Source organism: Xiphophorus maculatus, chromosome 12 (assembly GCF_002775205.1).
Source record: "Xiphophorus maculatus strain JP 163 A chromosome 12, X_maculatus-5.0-male, whole genome shotgun sequence".
NCBI classification, from domain to species: Eukaryota; Metazoa; Chordata; class Actinopteri; order Cyprinodontiformes; family Poeciliidae; genus Xiphophorus; species Xiphophorus maculatus.
In genome coordinates this window covers 19,164,682-19,186,600 of record NC_036454.1, presented here as the reverse complement: position 1 = coordinate 19,186,600, position 21,919 = coordinate 19,164,682, and the positions used below count along the sequence as shown (strand labels likewise).

At 39.6% G+C, this 21,919-nt stretch overlaps 1 protein-coding gene across 1 annotated transcript; it reads right to left on the bottom strand.

Annotated features, from left to right (window-relative positions):
• Positions 1 to 399: 399 nt before the first annotated feature.
• Positions 400 to 21,765, bottom strand: serinc5 (serine incorporator 5). Its single transcript, XM_005803995.2, has 12 exons — positions 21,553 to 21,765; positions 11,456 to 11,623; positions 8,008 to 8,186; positions 7,548 to 7,630; positions 6,210 to 6,303; positions 5,418 to 5,629; positions 4,727 to 4,819; positions 4,162 to 4,288; positions 2,810 to 2,879; positions 2,575 to 2,611; positions 2,113 to 2,257; positions 400 to 1,888 (listed from the first exon to the last, which is right to left on the bottom strand). Exons 1-12 carry the CDS (start codon positions 21,577 to 21,579, stop codon positions 1,744 to 1,746), a joined length of 1,380 nt encoding a protein of 459 aa, XP_005804052.1. The 5' UTR covers positions 21,580 to 21,765; the 3' UTR covers positions 400 to 1,743.
• Between the last annotated feature and the right edge of the window lie 154 nt (positions 21,766 to 21,919).

The following is a 21,919-nucleotide window of genomic DNA, read 5'->3' as shown; positions in this document are numbered from 1 at the left end:
GCATCTACAAGTTTAAAGTTTCTCTCCTGACTCGAATTAAAAAGTGAAGAAAAGCAAGTGCAGGTTATAATTTGTTGTATATTCTCCTGAACGATGAACCAGATATGCAGCTCGTCCTCAAGAGTTGTGCGTTCTGACCTTGTTTTTAACAATATGTAATTCTGACCCTGTGTGACCTAGATAAAATCCACGAGGAATTAAAATTTATTGAAGTTGTATAATGAATAAAGGCCCTAAATTACTGTATGTCTCATCTGAACTTTTCTACTGACCTGTACACAGAAAACAACTTCTGATGGCATGTTATGCATGTTTTATTGAAATAACGCGAGCGTCATGTCATCTACAACTTTGCATTTCAAACATTTTGGTCAAATTACTGTCAGTCAGAAACCTTCGTTTACAGTGGTTTTCAATGTCTTACTTTATTGGTTTTTTTCCCTGTTTGAAAGCACCATTAAATTTCTACATTCACATTAATCACTGAAATGCAGAAACAAATGAATATCAGAAGAGTTTACAATGAAGCATACGTTCAAAATAAAATGTCAGCTCTGTTGCTATGTATAATTCTGTCTCCTTCTTTGAAACATGTTAAGAGAGAGATCAGACAAAGAAATGTTTGAAGGAACTGTTCAGCACAAGCAAACAGCTTTGCAGTGTGATGTCATTTTTTTTCTATAATACAATTTAACTCGGCTAAATTCAACATCCAGTGTTGAATAAATCACTTTTGACATCAGCTGTGCCGGCGTTTTCATAGACATCATGATGATGAAGCTTAAAACGTTTAACTGTGATTACATGAGTCAGCAAATACATAATGTTCAGAGTTGTATCTTTTTCTGCAACAGACCAAACAATGTGAGCAGTACTGCTGGCTACCTTTGGCAAATGCATTGTTGATTCAGTGGAGCTCTTCCAGAGAGGTGGCACTTTACAGATATAAAACCTCCTGCCATGCATGACAATGACTGGAAACACACAGGTGAGATGGATTTTCTCTAAGAAAGGTTTCGGCTCAAAGGGAGCACTGGCGATAGTAAAACTTTACCCTTGTGATCTAAGTGGAAACTTCACAACGGTGGGTGTCTAATATCAACAACTTGTTCTATTGCATAGAAAAACTACAAAACACAATATATAACAAATCACAACACATAGAGCTTAAACATAAGCCTGAGGAATGAGATTTAAACATTGTTAAGAGGCCAAACCTGCTCAATTCACACCATAGATCTCCTTTCAATTCGGGATTAAATAAATACGTCTTCTGTAACATCTCTCCAACTAAATGTATCCCACAACATATAAACCTTTGCTACAACTTCTTGATGGTTTGATTTCACAGAACTGAAGCATCTGGCTGAGATTATAAAAGGAAAACAATAAAATAAAAACAAAGTCTAATAATACAACAAAAGTCCACTTCAGAGAATCTACAAAGGCTCAATGGTTTTCAATGTAACTCAACTCCAGGTATTATTTTTGTAACTCCAGACCTGTTGGAAATACAAAGACAGTCAGTGGTATTAAAAGAGTTAAAAAATGACCATCGTTGTATAATCCAGCTTAACATTGTAAAACAAAGACTGTAACATATAAAACAAAAAGGCGACAGATAATCCTTCACTCTGAATGTTGGGGGTAACGTAGGGCTGTGTTTTAAGGGCAGGCGGGGGGTTTGCGGTGGTCCCTTAGCCTCATCCATCAGAGAAGCTCAGGCTGAGAGAAGAAGGTGACCTAAGCCTCGAAGCGCTTCGGACACATCATGGGAGCGAGGAGCGTCATCATGTAGATGAAGAGGCAGACCCAGCAGGACACCACCTTGAGCCAGAACACCGACCAGCTGCCATCCAGCAGCTTCTCAATCTTATGGTCATCATAACTGGGAAAGGCAGAGGAACAGGAAAACCATCGGAACTGGACTTCAGATTTCAACCAAAGTAAAAGCTGAGACAATAAAATATAAAGTATCAGATCAGAGGCAGTTGGTAAAAGAGTCGACGGTACAGTCCCCCGAGAAAGCACGCGCAAAACAGGAAAAAAGCATAAAGACACAAAAACAGAGGGCTGAAACAAAATTGAAAAAAAAGAAAGCTCATTACTTACTGAAACCAGTTGGTGATAGACATCATGACGTAAAGAGAGCCCAGGAAGAAGACAAAATGGAAGAAAGAATAGCAGTAGATGGTTCTATCTTGCTCGTCGTACACCACGCTCTGACCTGAGGTGGTCTTCTCCTCTTCATAATCCTCTGAAAAGGACAAAACAACAATCATGCATGAAAGGTGAGGATCAGCAGCGCATGTAAAGTTTAAAACGCCTGAATCCTTAATGAGAAGACTTGGTATTTCTAAGTGCATGTGTACTTCCAGCAGGTGGCGGTGTGATCCAACACATGCTCCTCCCTCACCCAGATCCTGCTTTACTTTGTAACAATAACCTCCTAGTAACAGTGACATCATCTGTGTTTGCTGACCAATGCTTTCTCACCATCCCCAATCTAGCTGCAAAGTAGCAGCTAGATTGTGGACTCTGACTGTGAAGGACAAATGATTAGACTTTCCTCACCTGTGTCATCTCCGAAGCAGAAGCAGCAGCGAGCTCTCTGTGGAGGAAAGATAACGTTACTGCTGAGCTGGGACCAGATACGTGGGACAAAAACACACGCCTCACGTACAATTTGCCACATCTGTCTGAAGCGAGTGGACGGAGGGTTTTCTGTTGCTGTGTGGGTTTTTTTTACGAGCCTGTATTTTAATTTAGCTTCACGCACCCTGTGAGGTCTGAATATTTGTGTGTTTACCTCAGTTTCTGGCTCACTGTTCCTATAGACCCGGAGCGCTGCAGAGCTGCGCTTAGTGGTCGATGTTAAACTAAAGGAGAGAAAAGGGAACAAAAATAGAGAGAAAGGTTATAATTCCATCACCCTGGTTTTTTTTTTCTTGATAATTTGCCGTTTTAGTAGCCTGCGCGACCACAAGAGACAGGATGCCTCCAGTTGATGGGAAACACATGTGAACAAAGACATAGAGCCACAGTTTGTGTCTCCCCCAGCTTTTTGCTCAGATACAGCCAACTGGATGGAGCCTTCCAGAGCCAGCCAATACAAACTGAGCTGCCTGTGTCGTAATCGTTTCTCTCATCATCCTGAGTGCTCCTGAGGTTCAGTTGGGTTTCTTTAGATAAGCATCACACTGTATGAATTCAGTGAAGGCTCAGTTAAAAACGTATCTGCTTTACAGATGTTTTGTCCGTTCGTTTTGTTAGGAAAATTTAAAGAAAAACACCATAAGAAAGGTATCTTAACCAATTCTTGTTCTTCAACTGATCCTCAGTTATTGTTTTACCATGTGCATTAGTAAAACCAATGTGTCTGAAAAATCAGCAAAAAAAAAAAACAGAGTTAGTAACCAAAACTTAACTAGAAACCTGCAAAGCAGTTTGCTCTTCCTTATTCAGAAAAACAAAACTAAAGGCTGAGACGGGCCAGAGGTTTCCAGGAAAATACATGTATACAGTCTAACTGTGTCATTTTGTTTTTTCCCTAGAAACAGAAACTGAAACTACTGCAGTTATTTATTTCGCTGCCTCAGTTTATGATCGCATGTCAACATTAAGCTTAGGAATTAGGAAGCAGTATACATGGATCAATGCCACAACAAAGAAAATACATATCTTTTGACTGTGTTCACATTTTTAAAGGGATTAACCATTAAAAGTGTTTTTATACCAGCTAGTGACGGGTGATTCTGTTAAAGCTCAGTGAAAGCAGACGACTTCTTAAAGCTCTGTGTTTGCTTTGGTGGAAATACTCAGGTTTCCTCATTTACTTTCCATTTTTAGACAATTTAACCTGCCAAATAAAGATTATCATTTCAGGAAGATTATCACCTTTCTGAAAATTTGTGAATAACAATCAGAATGTATACCAGATCTGACTGAATCTTTGTATGCATTTTTTCTGTCTAATCTTCAAAAAATATCTTTTGTATTTTATTAGTTTGGTTTATTTATAGCTGCTAACTTGTCTTTAATCTGTCACATCACGAACCTGAAGGAAGACATGTGTTCATATTTAATGGAGGCTACAGCTCAGCAGATGTTTACAACTGCTTCGTTTTGTGACCGATAACATGCAATATATTTGCTTCCTACCAGGAGTAAATGATGCAGGCAAACAGGATCACCGCTCCCAAAAAGGTGACGATCTGCTTGTCGCTTTCTGACCCGGAGTTGAAGGGAAATACGCAGACAGTTTTGTTCACGCCATCGACTTCAATCACTGGCAGAGGAAAACATGTGGAAACACATATGTGAAAACTAAAACATATCTACAACCAATGAAGGATTCAAATGTAGAGTAGAACATTTACATTTTATGACTTATATTATCATATTTATAAACGTAAAACTGTGTCAGTGCAACGAATACTAGCTTAAGCTAATTATCAAATGCTAACCTAACTTGTGAATCAATTGACCTAAGTTAGTATTAATTACAGATTGTTAGTATTAATTACAGATTGTTAGTATTAATTACAGACGGTTACAGATTGCCAGTACTAATTAATTACAGATTGTTACAGAATGTTAGTATTAATTAATTACGGACTGTTACAGATTGTTAGTATTAATTACAGATTGTTAGTATTAATTAATTACAGATTGTTAATATTAATTACAGACTGTTACAGATTGGTACAGATATTTCTGTTCTTACCTTCTTTTGGTTTGCTGGAGAAAGCGGAGAAGGTGAGGTACATGACGTACACGCTGATGACGCCGGGCTGCAGAAGCCCTGATCTGGGTTGCACTGCAGAAGCAAAAGCAAGAACAGACATTTTCAATTAAATATTCAAATAGGTCTTTACAAAAGTATTCACACCCCACATTTTGTCACGTCCCAATCCTAATAAAAAAATATCTGTGTGTTTTATTAGAATTTTAAGTCTTTGACAAACACTAAGTAGTGCATAACTGAGTTCCTTTAAATCAAGGCTAAAATTCGAACGAAGAACGAAGCCAGAAGAAGTTCTGTTTAGCAAAAGCCACATAGAAAACATCAAAGAAGGAGCTCTGGACAGAGAAGACCAACAATCTAACTTTTTGGATCCACACTATGCAACCTGGTGCAAGGCCAGACCTGAATCCAACTTAGACATTTCATAGAACCTTTCGATCCAATCTGACTATTTCACCCAACAATTATAGTTTCTAGATGTGCAAAGCTGGCAGAGACATAGCCAAAACATTTCCAAAACATTTCCATCTGTCACTGCAGCAAGTTCAAGAAATCAGAATATTTTAGCTACATTGTTTTTAGATATTTGGTTCATTTATATGGTGAACTACATAATAACAAAAAACACTATTATAAATAATAACGACTGAATTGTATTGAAGTTTCTTACATTTCTGTATGTAGGGGGAGATGGCGAGCAGGGACACAATCAAGCAGAGGCTGCCATTGATGCCCAGAAAGATCTTGTTCAGAAAGCAGGCCTCAGGATGTGTGTAGTACACGCCCATGAAGACCACCGCTCCCACTGCGATGCTGAACAGAATCAGGGTCACCAATGCCAGCGCCGCGTACCACAGACGGTTATACTCCACACCTGAACTCCTGCAGGCGGAAACAGAAAGGGCGTCGGGGGGAGACAAAGCAAAAAGCGGAACAGAAAAAACAACAGAATATTAATAAGGGAATACAAACTGAATGAAAATAATTTAACACGGGGGGAAAACCAGGAGTTAAAATACACAAAAATACAACCCAGGAGTAAATGACCTAAAGGAAAATTCACAGGAAGGGAGACAGAGTAATGTGTGATGAGTTGCAGCATCACCATGGAAACATGACAGGAAAGGTTTACAGCTGCGCAGGTTCTTTCATTTTACTTTGTCTGGAAGTTTTACCTTTAATACAGTGGCATGAAGACAAGCAAAGGTTCACATTTTATTTCATGTCGATTGAAACCTTCACACATCTTGGAAACAATCTACCACCATCCACCAGAAACTTTTCTGGAAGATGCATCTTTGCTGAACAATGCGCCCCATTAAAATACAAAGCTGTCCGTCTTCTTCTCTCGTCACAACTTTTTTTAAGAGCCTCCAAAGAGTAAATAACATTTTAGGGTTTTCTCTAACATATAAAGGTCAGCACTCATCTTTCAATGACAGCCACACTGTTCAGCTCTCACCAGTTTGTGTTCCATCTGTGAGCAAACTCCACCAGCAGCATGAGCTGGATCAACAGGAAGAAGGCTCCACCTGCAGCTCCAATGTAGCGCCACACTGTAACGTTAAACAGAGACCAGGACACATGTTGAAATGGTGACAAGATCACATTCTGAGCTCAGGTAAACTGAATAATAACAAATAAAGAGGCAGGTTTTGAAAGGATGGTCATTGTGGATTTAAATGCATCATTGCATCACACTTGGAGGTATCAGAGTAGGGCTGAATATAAACTCACACAATTTTTCTCATTTTATTGGTAAAAGCTTTTGAAAATCCCACTTTCTCTATAACTACATCCTACTTCATGTTGACCTGCAACGTAAAATCACTGTAAGACACACTGAGGTTTGTGGTTCTCAGATGACCTAATGTGAAGATAAAATACTAAATATAAACGTTCTCCAATACGACAATAGGGATGAAACCCAGTTTATTTTTTTATTTTAACTTTATCCAACTGAGTATTTTCACACCCCCTAGTATCACATCCTTATCAGAAATTAAATATTTCTTTTTGCAGACTTTAAAACTCAGGTCATTCAAAATTGTGTTAATGTAGCAGGCATGACTGAAAAAATTAATCGGGTTTCCAGATGAATCAATTATTGGAATAATCATTAACAAACTTTGTAAACAATTGTATTTGAGTATACAGACTCAAAATAGGCCAATTGCTGAAAGAACAACATATTCACAGCAGTAATTAAACCAAAACTGTACAAAAATGTGTATATTTTGCCACAAGCAGAAGCTTACGAAAAAACACTTCGTCTGTAAATAAGTGCTGTCCAAACTTCCTCAAGTGGCAGCTTGAGCTTCACATGGCTCAAATGTTGTTAAAAAAACCTATTATGCACCTTTTGTTATCCAAATATTAATTGGTTAATCCAAAAAATACTCCACAGATTAGTCCAAGTATTGATATTAAGTCCTGAGCTTTTCACATCTTGATGTTAGAAATATTTTTTAGCTCCAGATGCTTCCTTTAAAACAAGTGGTCAAACAAACACCAAAGGAATGTTATAAAATTTTAGGCAATAAAATGCTTGTTTTCTTATTAAAAAAATAAATAGAATTATTTATTTACATCTTTTAATGTGTTTTTAATAACAAATACAAAGGCCTTAACAGTTAAATAAAAACTTTGCTGATTTTTTTTTTATGTGATTAACTGATCAATCATCAGAATAACCAATAAAATAATCAATTATTAGAGTAATTATTAGTTGCAGCCCTAACAACAGATTTTATAGGAATAGAGCAGAAAGTACTTTGGTTTTGCAGTAAAGGCGTTTTACCTTCCAGAAAGGTTTCCTGCTGGGGAATGAAGAAAGCTCCAGTGCAACAACCAGCCAGCAGGAAAAACTTCAGCAGCCAGAAGCTGATCGTCAAAGGAGGCAAGAAATAAAAATATATCTTAAAATCTAAACTAATGCAATGTCAGTTAAACTATTTATGTAAATATTCATATGTAAAAATGTAAATATGATTGTGATAAATGCATCATATTTCAATAACTTAATGAATACATCATAAAATATTTACAAGCCAAAACAATTAGATTTTTATTCAAACATTTTAGTTTTATTCAATCTCATTTTCTGTTTGGAAGTCAATAAATGTGAAATCAAAATCTGTGAACAACTTGCCGAGTCAGCATGTATTTTCTCTAAACAGCGTCCCGCCACGAGGTGTGGGGCTGCATTTCAGTCTTAAAGACAACTGTATATTTCATAAACTATAGCAGCTCATTTTTACCCGTTGTGAATGGCCGCTCTGCAGCCTGTGCTGCTGTTTATCCGAAGCGTGAAGATGCAGAAGAAGAGGAAGAAGCAGGCCATTCCAAAGCACATCTTGTAGACAGCAGAGTATCCCACCAGAGTCTTGCAGTTCTCCCCTGCATTCATCTTCTCACACAGTTCGTTGTAGAAAGGGATCTGATGGGCAAAACCAGAGAGCAAAAAGAAAAAGAAGAAAAAAAAATACCAGGATTAGATCATTGTGGCAGTGGACAGAGACCCACCTCTGCTTATGTTTGTATTGAGTATGGCCTCAGTGAATGGGCCCAATAGTGTCTATTCTCTGTGTCACGGCTCTAAAGCAGCTGAAAGACGGAACAGGCAGGAGCAACAAATGCGCGGTCTCTCTGTGGAGCCCTCATTCATCCTCGGTTCTCTGCAGCCTGTTAGAGGGGCCTTAAAACTAACTGACAGTGTACACACACAAAGGCCGCAGATGAATAAATTAAATGCTTTTTGTCACCAAGTCAGAAAAATGTGAAGAGGGACAAGAGACGGAACAAACTACACTGGGGGGGGGGAATCACGGTTTATGCTCCAAAAACCGCATCACAAGAGGAGAGGCAAAGCAAGGGTGAGTAATAAAAATGAGAAACTTGGCATGGCTTTCATAGGAAATTGGGCTGAGGTCCAACAGAAGAGACAACTTCTGGATTTAAAAAGCAAAGAATGAAGACTGATACATGTAACAAACTTTTTTTTTGTTTGTTTTTTTTTCTCCGAAGAGTTTTTGCTGCGCTAGTGGCTCGTATTTTTTTTGTGACAGTAGGCAGACAGGAAAGAGAGCGAGGAGAGGTGGGAGGACATGCGGCAAAGGTCGCCGGGACCTGGAGTCGAACCCGCGACGTCTGCGTCGAGGACTAAGGCCTCCACTCACCATGGGGCGTGCTGTGGTGGCGCAGGGGGCTAGCACGCCCCATGGTGAGCAAACTCGCCAGCTCGACAGACGAGAGTCCAAGTCAAATGGGAAAGAAATGGAAAACAAAATAAGAGTGGTAACTTTTTTCTATCACCCAGTTCTTTTGTTGGCAGCCCAAGCAAAGGAGCTGGAGTCAGCCTTCAGTTCTCAGAAACTCAAGGGTAATTTTCTTAGACCACATATAAAGCTGCACGGCGCTGGAGTTTATTAACATACTGAAAAACTGAAGAGAGAGCCAGGTAATTAGAGCACGATACATATTAATCCTTTTGGGCAAGTACACCCTGTACAACAGGCTAGATTTTTGCATCTAACTCTCTAGATGGTGATACAGGCGCCAGCCCAGCCTCTGCACACATGAACTCACTGGTATGTACCACAAAAGTGTGTGAATGTTTTCCCCAGGTGTGTGTCTAATTTTAACAGACCTACTGATAGAAAAGCGGATGCTTTGAAGATACATTGGTGCTTCGTTTCTCAGCTCTAAGATTGTATAAGTGTAAGCAGATGTTACATGAAATATTAACCTGTATATGTCAGTTTGAACACAGTTAACAACCAGTAAATGACACAAATAATCTCAATTCTAAGACATTCTACAGCTACTAACCAGGTCAGTAGTGGAAAACGTGTGTAGTGTTTATATTAATGCCTCCACGTTCTATTCAAGTGAGTAACTAGTACGAAGAGGATAAAAATACAAATAATTTTAAAAAGCCTTTCTTTCCAAGTGAGCTACATTTAAAATAACTTTTCTGATAACAAAAGCAGTAACCAAAATGTATAATTTGTCAGAAAAATATACCATTTTTTACAAAAACTTTGAATTGCTACTTCAAATCGCAGCACCAAACGCTGACAATACTTTGAATGATTGTGGTACAAATTTTACCCTGTCAATCCTTCTAGTGATTATGGTTTATTATATAAAATGGGTTTCCCAAGGCAGGCTTTTGAAGATAAATATGTATGAAAATAAGCTTGTCTTTTTCAAAAGAAAAGATTAATGAAATCCAGCGCTCTTCATAGAGGTGTAAAATATCATCTGACTGTACTAGTCACCGCTTGGGGACTTCAACAGGTGATAAATGATAGCTGAACATGTTCGATTCAGGCAGATTAAGCCGTCATCTCTTCAGCATGTAGAGCCAGATCATGACACACACAAAAAAGCCTTTTTTGGAGCTTTTGTCTCCCATTAAGGATCATATTAGCATGTCCATGGTGTTGTGATTACAAGAAGAATGGCTGAACTGTTTCAAACTGCTGTAAATCTCTTTAGAGGAGACCAGCACTCCCACACACACAATGGCCGCTCTCTTAGGAGGGACTTCCCACTGTGCTCAGTGTGTCACTGACAGCGTCTGCTTGAAAGTGTGGAGGGGTTTATCAGAGGCCATTTTGTGCTTGGGTTGGTTTTTTGTAGAGAATCCTCGTTTCACAGAGCAACACACAGCAGGGGATCCTGTCAAAATCTTTAACAAATACTGGAAAGGGGATACACAAAACAGAAAGACTAGTGGTTAAATATTGTCACCAAGGAGCTTCTTCTGGAGAAGGAAGCTTGGCTGTTGTCATGGTAACAATCAGCATTGTATTCCTTTATACAATCCTTTGCTGGCCAGAAAAAAAAGATATATATATATATATATATATATATATATATATATATATATATATATATATATATATATATTTGCTGGCCTTTTTTGTAGGTCAGTCCTGTGTTGTTGTGCAGTGAACACATTGCACTGCTCCCTGTATGAATTGGATCACTTTTTACTGGATCACAAAAATCCAACATAAAATTAAGTGAGTTTATACTATTATATAAACTGACTAAAATATCGGATTGCTGTCCTGATGCAAAACCTGAGTGGATTTGAGCTTTGAGGTCAGAAATTGCTTGCTGGATATTCTGTATTAAGGATTTCCAGGTAAATAGCAGGATCCAGGGTTCAACAAATTAAAACAAAACCTGCATGTTTTGAAGAATCAACGCATCCCCAGATTATCAAACTCCCACCACCGTGTTTGACCACAGTGTTTTTGTGTTCATGTTCAGGGAATGTTTGCCCCAAAGTTTTGTCAACACTAGACGCAGAGAGAGAGACGGTGGGCCAGCTACACAGAAAACAACAAGACAAAATCTGGGTTAAAGGTTGTTGGCCTGACTCATGAGATAACAGCTGTAGTATATACTCTGCAGGAAGTTACAATGATGAACTCCAATTTGGGTTGATTAAAGAGATCTTATGCAATCATCCCAGAACAACAGAGGAAGTTATTTATTAGAAGTAAACACTTCCTCCCACTCTCTGTTTAAAGAGTGGGAGGAATGCTATACATCTCAGAGATTTATTCGGCAAACTAAAAACAAAAAGCAAAGTGGTATCCTATTGATATAATCCAGAGTTTAGCTTTATTATTGTCTGCATCCTTCTAAATGTGCTTGTTAAATGATCAGTTATTTCAATATTGTACTCACGTTGTCTTTCATTATCTGCTCCACAGTAGGGGACATCATGATGCCACAGATGACGGTGACCAGCAGGAAGTACAAGGCGTACATAATTCTGGTTCCAGTGGACTGCTTGATCTTCGGACAGCAGTTACAGCAGCAGGAGCAGGCCGCTGAGCCGCAGCAACAGGCCAGCTGGACAAACACAATAAGGACACCCTTAGCTGAGCTTGTTATTTCAGACGTAATGAATACTGACAATCAGGCAATCAGGAGACACAATGTGGTGGATGGACCAGAGAGAAGTTCTCTAAAGTCATTTACAAATTCAATTAAAATCTACATAAAGAATAAAAAGTAAGAGCAGGTTCAATAAAAACAAGAATAAAGCATTCATCTGGAACCAGAAGGAAAAAAAGGGGATTCACTTTAAAAACGGTGATTCACACCAGCTGACAAATTCCCCGACTGCAGGAACAAGTCCAAAGAAGTCAGTGAGGTGCAGAGGAGGAACACAACAGATTGATCAACAATTTTAATGATCTAATGTCTGTCATGGTGGCTCTATCTTTATTGTAAAAGACATAAGGAAGATGGGAATGGACACCACTCCAGGGCGCAAAACACAAACATCTAATAAAAAATTCTTCACCCTTGAAGGAAAAATGTATTAACAATGTTTAATTAAATTTGAATGTACACTTTATGATGTTTTTATTAAAGTTTTGCACTCAGTTGCAGCTCAACAGGACATATGCTCTTCTGACCCTCCTCAAATAAGTTAAGAACAGGGTGTTCAGCAGTTAGAAATGTTAGACATGGCTAAGGTGATAAGCCTATTTTGTAGAAGTTCAGTTACTAGTATCTGTTTAGCCATCAGCAGAGAGGCCTTTTTGGATAAACGCCTATTTAGACACAGAAAGAAAGCAAGCAGAAGTTATCTACTATGTTTCGTTAGACAAACCTAAAAGGGTGTCTTATCCACAAGAAACACAGATAATATGGCTAAAGTTGAACTGTGAATGTGTATGCAACCCTGCTCAACTGAAACTTACAGATAAGTAACTTATAGATTTTTGCCTGACACTTGAGCCAGGGGGTGTGACTACGTAATTTGTGATGTGTCCTACGTAGATGAGGGGACGTTCAGCCCCAAGTCAGAACTCATCCGATTCTCACTGAGATGTGAGCTTTGTATGTTTTCTCCATTTGCAAATGTTAATTAAAGCTGTGTTTGTTCTCTCCTAAAGCTGAAGGTTGGTCTCGAATTGTGTGCAACTTAACACCCTCACACAGGATGATCACTCTGTCAAAATATCCACCTTACTATTTGACTTGTCAGCTAAAATTTAAGGTGGATCAAGTTGGTAGCAGAAAGGGACTATATATGGAGGCTGCTGCTTTAGCAATGTTGGCCAAGCTAACCATATTAATCGCTAAAATAACACGCTAAAGCTAGCTTAAAATCTCAACTATGTAGATATTTTGTCTTTAAGTGTTTTACAACGCGAGTCTGTTTTTATGTATTCTCATAATAAAGCTCTTAGAGAAAAAAATCCAATCATCCAAAAATTGATAATGGCTTTTCAAAAGTCAAAGACTGGAAATCTACCACAATCACCTGATTGGTGCGTCTCGTTCATAAGTGACACTTATAAACGAGTCGCCTCCATGTACCAGGGGTCTCAAAGTCCAGTCGTCGAGGACCGCAGTCCTGCAACTTTTAGATGTGCCTCTGCTGCACCACACCTGAACAGAATAATTAGGTCATTAAGGCTCTGGAGAACTGATCTACACAAGGAGGAGGTAATTAAGTCATTTCATTCCAGTATTTTGTACCTGTGGCACATCTAAAAACTGCAGGACTGCGGCCCTCGAGGCCTGGAGTTCGAGACCCCTGATGTAGACACACTGAAGAGGGTCAAAGTTGCCCACAACGCTTCAAAGCTGTTTTGACCAACCTTTGGTTCATCAGAGGCTGGAAGGGAATTGAGTTTTTTCAACCAATTTTACTCTCAAACTAAAACAATTGATTGAAAACACTGACATATTATTCAACCTGGCCTGAAAAATATGAAAAGTTTCTAAATACTTTCACATTCCTATACCTGAGAATTATCCAACAATACAAAGTCATAGCTTCTCCATAACCAGTAGTAAACTTGGAGACAACCACAAGTGACTGTTCATATTGGTCATTCATGGTTTCAGCCACAAAAGACAAACGGCCTCTCTCCTGCACGTCACTACAGAGAATGAAAACCCAATTGAGCACAGAGGCCTGCACTGTTTCCTCTGTCAGGGCGTCACATAGGAGGAGGATAACTACATAAAAGAGGTCTCTGTATTATATTTAGAAAGCAAGGCGCTCTATGATTTGCAAGGCCTTTCTGAAGCCACCTCACTCAGCGGTTAGAGGTCAATCCTGTGATCTCCATCTGTACATCTATCTGATCCATCCACTTCTGATTCAAAAACTACAAAAAGAAAAGATTAACTTGGATAATGCTTCATTCTTTCTGAAGGTTTAAATGCATTTCAAACAATGTTGTCACTCACAGATATTGCAGAGGGAAGTTGTGAAACACATGACTGAGAGCAGTAGAAGGACAGCACTTCCTGTAGGTTTCCAGCATAAACAAGTCAGCACTATATTTATCTGGTGATTGCTACATCTTTTCTTTTAATAAGCCTTTGTGTCATTACAAGAACATTGTCCTGTGAGCAGGAATTTGCTGTGTTTGTAAGTTTTGTTAATAGGAAAGCACTCTTTTGCACTTCATGGCATTTTTTTTGGTTAACGCATTAATGCCTGTTGGTGGAAACATCCTCTAGCACTTGACTGACAAATGTACACCAAAACTTACACGTTGTTGGAATCAAGCGTTCCATCTCTGTCTCCCTGCTTCACCAGCCCAGAGATCTCCCCGTTAGCCTTCCTGCTGCCAGTCCAACTATTTATCCATCCATCACCTCAGGCTCCAACATGGTTGCTTAGAGCTCCGGCTTTTCATAGCCGAGCAGAGCGCTGTCTTTTTGATGGCTCTCTTTACAGATTCCTGATTGAAAGCAGAACCAAAACTGTCTCCTTTGTCTGTTAGAGCAGGGGAAACTGCGTCTCTGTCTCAGTTGCTCATCCTGAGAGAGCATTTACTTTACACACTGTGACAAAGAGAACGCCTATAAGACCAAGATTAAACTAAACAGACTGAAATAGCAAAACCCTTTTGAATCCGACATGAAAAAACGTGTCTAAAAGATGGGATCAAGCCTTTGGAAAGCAGACATTATGAAGAAGAGCTGAATCAAAATGAGTCCTGGCTTGTGAACAAGTAGGAAAATATCAATCTTTTTCTGATCGGTGTAGGCGGCATATGTAAACACTACCAGGTTCAGCTGAAAATACTTTTCGGTGTAGATGCTGTTACTGAAGGAAACAAATTCATAATTAAAGAGCTAGTCGGGGTAAAGATGAAAGCAAATGTTTAACTAGATAAGACTCAAATAATTTTCCAACTAGAAGGCCAAGAGGAGGAGACAAAAAATTTAAATCTGAAGAATTTGCCTGGCCCACCACAGGATTGCTACTCTGAGTTTGTACATCGTCGTCTCCATTATCCTCATAATATATGCATAATATACACAATACGAACTTTGTTTTTATTTCCAAATAAAAGGGTGTTTATTTTATTAAAATAAACTAAAAAAAAACCCACCTAATTTGTGACCCATTGACTATAAGAGCATTTTTAAATAAGCATCCCTTAAACTGTTAGATTTATTCTGCTGTAGAAATTCATAAACAGAGAAAAACTGGCAAACTTAGAATCTCATTAATTACTTTTATATGTAAAAGCACAGTTAAAGTAGCTCTCTGCTGGGCACGGCGGTGGGACAGGCATAGATCATGTGGCCCAGAGTCGTCTGTGTCACTGTCACAGGTGTGAGTCCCAACCCGTTGACCTTAGCCTAATGTCTTCGTCTTCTCTCACAAACCACTTCCTGTCCACTCACTGTCAAATAAAGGCCCCTGGAGTCAAGAAAATCTGTTTTGAGTTTCTGAAGAGCTGCAGGTCATCAACACCTGCTCTGGACAATACAAAACAGAGACTCCTGTTTTAATAAATGTTTGAATGAATCTCAACTGCTTTGGTTAATCAAACAAGATAACCGGAATACCATAATTACCAGCCCACCTCTCCACCCTCGACTGGTGAGAGGTTCTATACGTGAGTATAGAAAAAGGAAGGAATGAAGTTTAGCCTTGATTCGATGCTTGTCCCTTCTGGTTTACATTTGCATACACGCAGCTAAACAGGGTAAGCCGTCACCTTTAGTCTCTGCTGCAGACTTATGTCTCTCTCAATGGGCAATTAATTAACCACAAAATGCTGCATACAAGTAGAGAAAAAAATAGAACAATTTAGGATCTGATGTTGTTTAGATTTCATTAGTTAGGGGGTATTTCGCCAGCAGATTGCACACAGTGAGGCGGGCAAAGAGCAGACTGAGGAGCAGATCTGGGAACACGGAGAGGGACCTGAGAGATGGGAATGTCTTGAGGAATTCCTCCACACAGATGCAGAAGAAGCACCCATAGCAACCCACGCTGACCTTACCCACTTCACAGGCCGTCCACCCCCCGGCCTCCCTCACTGCTAGTGCCCCTCACCAGTATAATGACAGGTGGTTGGCCTGTCTGCAATTCAAACCCCCAACCTAAATATGATCAGCAGCCTCCCAGCCGTTTGTCATGGTGCTGCAGCTATTCATCCTGAACTGCACAAGTCCGGCCCCCACACAGCTCTTTCCACGCCTGTCTTCAGTCAAACCAAGGACAGATTCTGAGAAAATTTTACAATACAGTCAGTGTAGACAAACTCTGGTCTACTTCTCTTTCTCTTATCTTAGTGCTGTGTTTCACTCCCTTCATCAGTCCTTATTGCATTGCTAGGACAGTAACCATTATCTCTTTGACTTTTTCTCTCTTTTTTTCCCACAGTTCACCTTCTTCTCCACTCGCTCCTATTATACTGCTTTGCTACAATGTGATAACACCATTTGAAACAGAAAGGAGATTTCCCCTCTACTACATTTGAATTTTCTTGATGGTGGCCTATCACATTTGCTTAAGATGTGAAAGAACGTGAAACCAATGTGGATGTTTTTGCAACACACAGCAGACTGTATGGCCTCTTTACAGTAACTAATGATACCTGCTGTGTTATACTCTTCACTCCCTTATTAATGCCAATCTAAGTGATAAAAACAACAACACTGTTTGGCCTACAACAGATGGAGAAGTTTACCTCAGTCAAACCCAGAAGGCTGTGCGGCACGTAGCCACAGAGAAGCAACCGCTTACACAATACAAACAGGCCTCTCACAAATTCAGGTCAGCCACTGTCCGCACAGCGAGGCTGAAAATCCCAGCCAGATTTACAATGAAGTACGGGGCTTCTCCCTCTGGCAGTTCCTCTAACAAGCAGAGGTGTCAAAATACTGTTAAATACAGGTCGTAGGAAGCCAACACCGTTCTGTTTCACCTAAACACATTGGGCCTGAAAAAAAAAAAGATTAAAAAAAGCATGGCAGTGAGAAAAGACGTGACTCACACCTAACGTGAGCTCTGTCAAAAGCAGCAGTACAGACACAGCAAAGCCCTGCAGCCATATTTTCACTACCGCAAACAGTAACTCTCACTTATCCTGCATCATGTGGCCAAGTATGGTTCCTCAAAGTGACAACACTTCTTAACATCTGTAATAAGTTGGTCACAATGAATCATCCCAGACCAAAGGTTCAGATAAAACTGCTGACCCACCCACTTTTCTCAGATTACATCAATGCTTTGTGCTGGAGGCAGTCACAGGAAACCAGCAGAGTGAAATAAAAGTGATGCAGGCGAAACAAAAGAGCTTTAACATACGACTCCATTACTCCACATACTGTGAGTGACAGTCCCGCTATTGTCTGTATATCCAGGCAGCTGTATACACACAGCAAAAATGTATCAGTGCTCTGTTTCCCTATACACACAGGGAGATCTTTGCTTACTCTTTGCAAACGGATCCCCTGGATACAACCAGCAGCTAGGAAACTTTAGTTTGTTGGGAGTGGAAACAGCTGAACTAAAAGGAGGATTGAGTTACAGTAAAAAGGAATAACTGAGGGCAATGATCATGAAATTCCTCACAGATGAAACTCTTTGTCACAAAGGAAACAGACTGAACCAGAACAGGAAGACGAGACAATATGAGATCAACAGACACAGGAAAATCTACAGTCATGCTGTGTTTATGCCAACACAAAGGCCAGTTTGACATTGAAAGTGAATGTTTTTATCAGCCCTCCATTTGGAAAGACACAAATTAGACAAGAGTTAACTAGTATTTCACCATGTTGCATCATTGACTTTAGATCTTGCTCACTAATATAAAAGCACACACAAAACCTAAAGAAATAAAACACAGATTGGAAAAGAACAGGGTTTGTCCCAGTGAACTCACCACCACAGTGCTAATTAGAGATGCATGGGTAAGGTTTGTCTGGCTGATGTTGTTCTTTGTACTGCGAGTCATAAAATCCAACAGAAAAGTCAAGTACTGTAGACATCATTTGTGCCATCAGGTAGTAGACGGACACTACAGGAATGAAGGACTGGCAGTAATGTCCCACTGGGAAAACAAACCCCTGCTGCCGCTGACTTCAGAAAAATTCCTGAGAGTTAACTGAAGACTAACGACATGCCATGCCCGTGTTATGACGGCGGGCAACGTAAATCCTGCAAGCTATGGCAATACAACAACGGGGTGAGGCAAACTACTCTGCAGATTTTGTTACATCGCAAAAACTAATTGAAATATCTGTCCGTCTTTCCTCAGAGAGAGCTGCAAACTAAATAAAAACACATTTTCTTTGTTTGTTAAAGAGTTAGATTTAGTTGTAAAGGACCTTTAAATTAAATGGGTTTGATTACTTTTGACCACCTTGATGACAGAAAAAGAGCAAATGTGTTTTGTCCTCAAAAACAGATGTCTGATTTAAAAGTGAAAAACGTTCGTTTTATTTAAGGACACTTTAAGACAAAATGAGCCAACTCCCATCACACGGCTTGCACCCGTCATGCCTCAGTTCATAGCCACCAGCATTTTGTACAAACTTTTACAGCCGAGGGCTAAAAGCAATTTTCTAACTTTTACAGTAAAAATGTGCTTATATGTATTATATGATTATACTGTCTATGTGCAGGTGGTTGGCTCTGTTGTTTTGTTTTGTTTCAGCAGGGATATTAACCTCCCACATGTAAGAAGGCACAACTGGCCCAAAAGGGGGTTCTATTCAAAAGAAATATGGTGTAAGATGAAGCTTTAGCATGTGATACAGTTGAAATAAAAATAAAACATGAGATCTAAACTTTTCTAAAAATACAAATAAAATAATACACTATGATTAAGAAGATGGATACATAATTGTTTGTTTACAAGTGTGAGATGAAAGGAGGATGGAGCAGAATAGCAAAACATGAGTCTCAAAGAATAATCTTTCATTTTCTTCTAACTACTGAGGCTCAACCATGGCTACCACACCTTCGCATTACACTGCTTACAGACGTGTGCTGCATTGCATCCCAACATACACAGCACTTTGGACACCCGGCTGAAGCTTATCCATGGGTCCTGTTGCCAATCCAACATTTCATAGATTGCTAAACTCAGCGACAGATTTCAAAGATCTCCTTCTACGCCGTTACTTCTTCTATCACTTTGAATCCAACCCAAACAACATTTGCTCTTCTCTAATTTCCAACCTTGGAGGCAGTGCGGAAATTGCCGGACCACACATCAGGCTGGGCCTCTCAAAACTTCAAGTGTGGCACATAAGCATGGAGAAAAAAGTTAATTAGAAGTACACAAATAGATGGTGACGGACTAAATGGACTGTCTGTGGCAGGGATTAGTACACTCCCCGTGCAGTAACTTTCAACTGGTCTTATTGTTTGCCCTTCATTTTCTCCTAATCCTGCCCCTTTTCCATCATCCCAGCTCTTTGAAAGGCACAGGAAATGGAAATAAGCTCCCCCTTAGATGAGGGGTGAATGTGTAATTAAATTCCTGCCCAGACCAACGCAGCAGCAGCAGTGACCCTGCGGTCAGTATCAGTCTGGTAGTTGTAGAAAAAGGCACTAAGCATTAAAGAAAACACTCTCAGGCTTGGTATACAAGTGTTTCTGATACTATAGGGTTCTTCACATAATTCAGGGTTAGCATTATGTCGCAATTACTTTAATCCAATCACAAATTAGAGCTGCACAATCAAATCGTCGGGATATCACTATCATGGAGGATCGCTTGGATGCTATATTGAGAGGGCTATTATATTTCAAGTGTTATTCAGTCCCACTCTGCATGTCGGTAATGTGTTTGACCAATTGAAAAACTTTTCCTGCTCTCAATTGCTGCCGATTTTAGAGGATGAGACAAGATGCTAAAAATCCCAAAGAGTATTGGAGACATTGTGACGACAGAAAATAACTAGGGAGGAAAATGTAGGTTACACCAAACATGCACTAGCATCTTAATGTTCAAATAAAAGACAAACTGATCAGAATTTTGTGGCCTATTTCCGATCGAAGGTTCTGTAAAGTTTCCCTATTTTAGCTGATTTTAATTTCTTTTTAAGAGTTTTACTATAATAGAAGCATTCAATTTTACCCTGCTGCTTAAAAGCAGTTATTTATTAGCATGGCTGACATTACTAAGATAATATCAAAATAAAGTAATTTCCAAAAGGCTGCCAACATTTAAAAATTACAAATCATATAAAATGCATCATCTTCTCTGTCAACTGTTCTTCCTTCCTGTTCTCTCCTCTCTAAATCTCAGTGAACTCTGGACATGTCTTGACATGTCCTACAAACAAGGGATGGGCGCTACAGATTTTAAAATGTCATAATTTATGGTAATAATTACCATAAAAATGCCAAAGACTATTTAAAATGTGATCATAGTCTTTTTGTGAACATAGCTGTCACAACTGAAATACAAACACAATTCCTTCTATAACTAATAATCACACTTTTACTGATATTATGTAATTCAGAATAAAGCTAGTTAAGTTGAGAAGTAGAACTAGGATTTTTACTCAATGTCCAATCACATTTACTAAAGAAATGGTTTCTCCTACAATGCAGTTATCACAGACAGCATGTAAATACATTTCATACAGCTTATTGCAACATATTCTGCAAAATTTGTTTTCAGAACAAATAATTAATTATACACTTAAAGTTAAAGGGTGAAGAATTGGGCTCCAATCCACAATCAGAACAACAAATTGTGAAGAAAAAAAAAAGTTTCTATCCGTTTACAGCTTACAAAAACATCCAAGTACAAAATGTACTAATTGCACTTTTTCTAAGTTTGTCACAATCATATAAACACAAGATATTATGAGTAATCTTCTTTCTTGGCAAAAATTGGAAGGTCGAAGCACAAAGGAAATCGGAACTTGGTTTCGGAAAGGAAAGGAGTGATTGGTGCATCTCTAAATATAAACGCAGACGTTATTATTTCGCCTACGCTGTCTCCATCCTTTCACTATAGTGTGAATAAGAGATTTGAACAAGATTATAGTCCTAAAAGAGTAAAAGCAGCTTCCTGTGAAGTTTTAGGAGTCAACAGGAAGATGGTTGAAAAGATGAAACAACTCAAATCCACAACAAAGAGGTGTTTATAACTCAGCCAGCTTCGAGAGGAATGCGACTTGCTTTGAAAACCCATTGCTCGCCCTCCAGTCCAGCTAGTTTTGATAGTAACTCGTTTACGGCGCTATAGCTTTGCCTCGGCTCGCTTTGTCCTCATCCCGCAGTGACGTTACTGAGTGGATCCAGAGCGTGAATTACGCATTTCTTTCATGCTATGCGTGAATCAGGACAACTGGCAAGCAAAAAATTCCCCCACCAGACACGAGGAGAGACAAAAATAGGTGGTCTCGGTAGCAAAGGTCGAGCTGAAATTAATGCTGACATGAAGTGTAAACAAGGCTGAGCGCCACAGCCGCGTCGCTGTAGCGTTTATACCCGGTGGACAACAGCAGACAGCCGCCTGTCTATTATTCCTCACCTGCGAGACGCAGCACGGAGTACACATCCTGCTCCACAGAGTCACTGAAATCCGCTTTGGGGTGAGAAAGGATGGCCGTTTTCCTCCTCTTCAACATGAAACCACCCGCCGCAGCAGCAGCAGACGAGGAGCAACGTGCCTGTTCTTCCCTGGTTCGCAGTAATGTCCCTGACCGCTGCCTCCGTCCTTCCTCCTCCTCTTCCTCCTCCTCGTCGTAGTCTCTCCTCCCACAAAAGCCGCGCTGCGCCTGACATGCTGACAGCACCAAGAGGTGGTTGAAACTCACCATAAAGGAGTTTCATATATTTGTGTTACGGAAGAGGATTAGGGCCACCGAAAAAAAAATAATAATAATAATAATAATTCT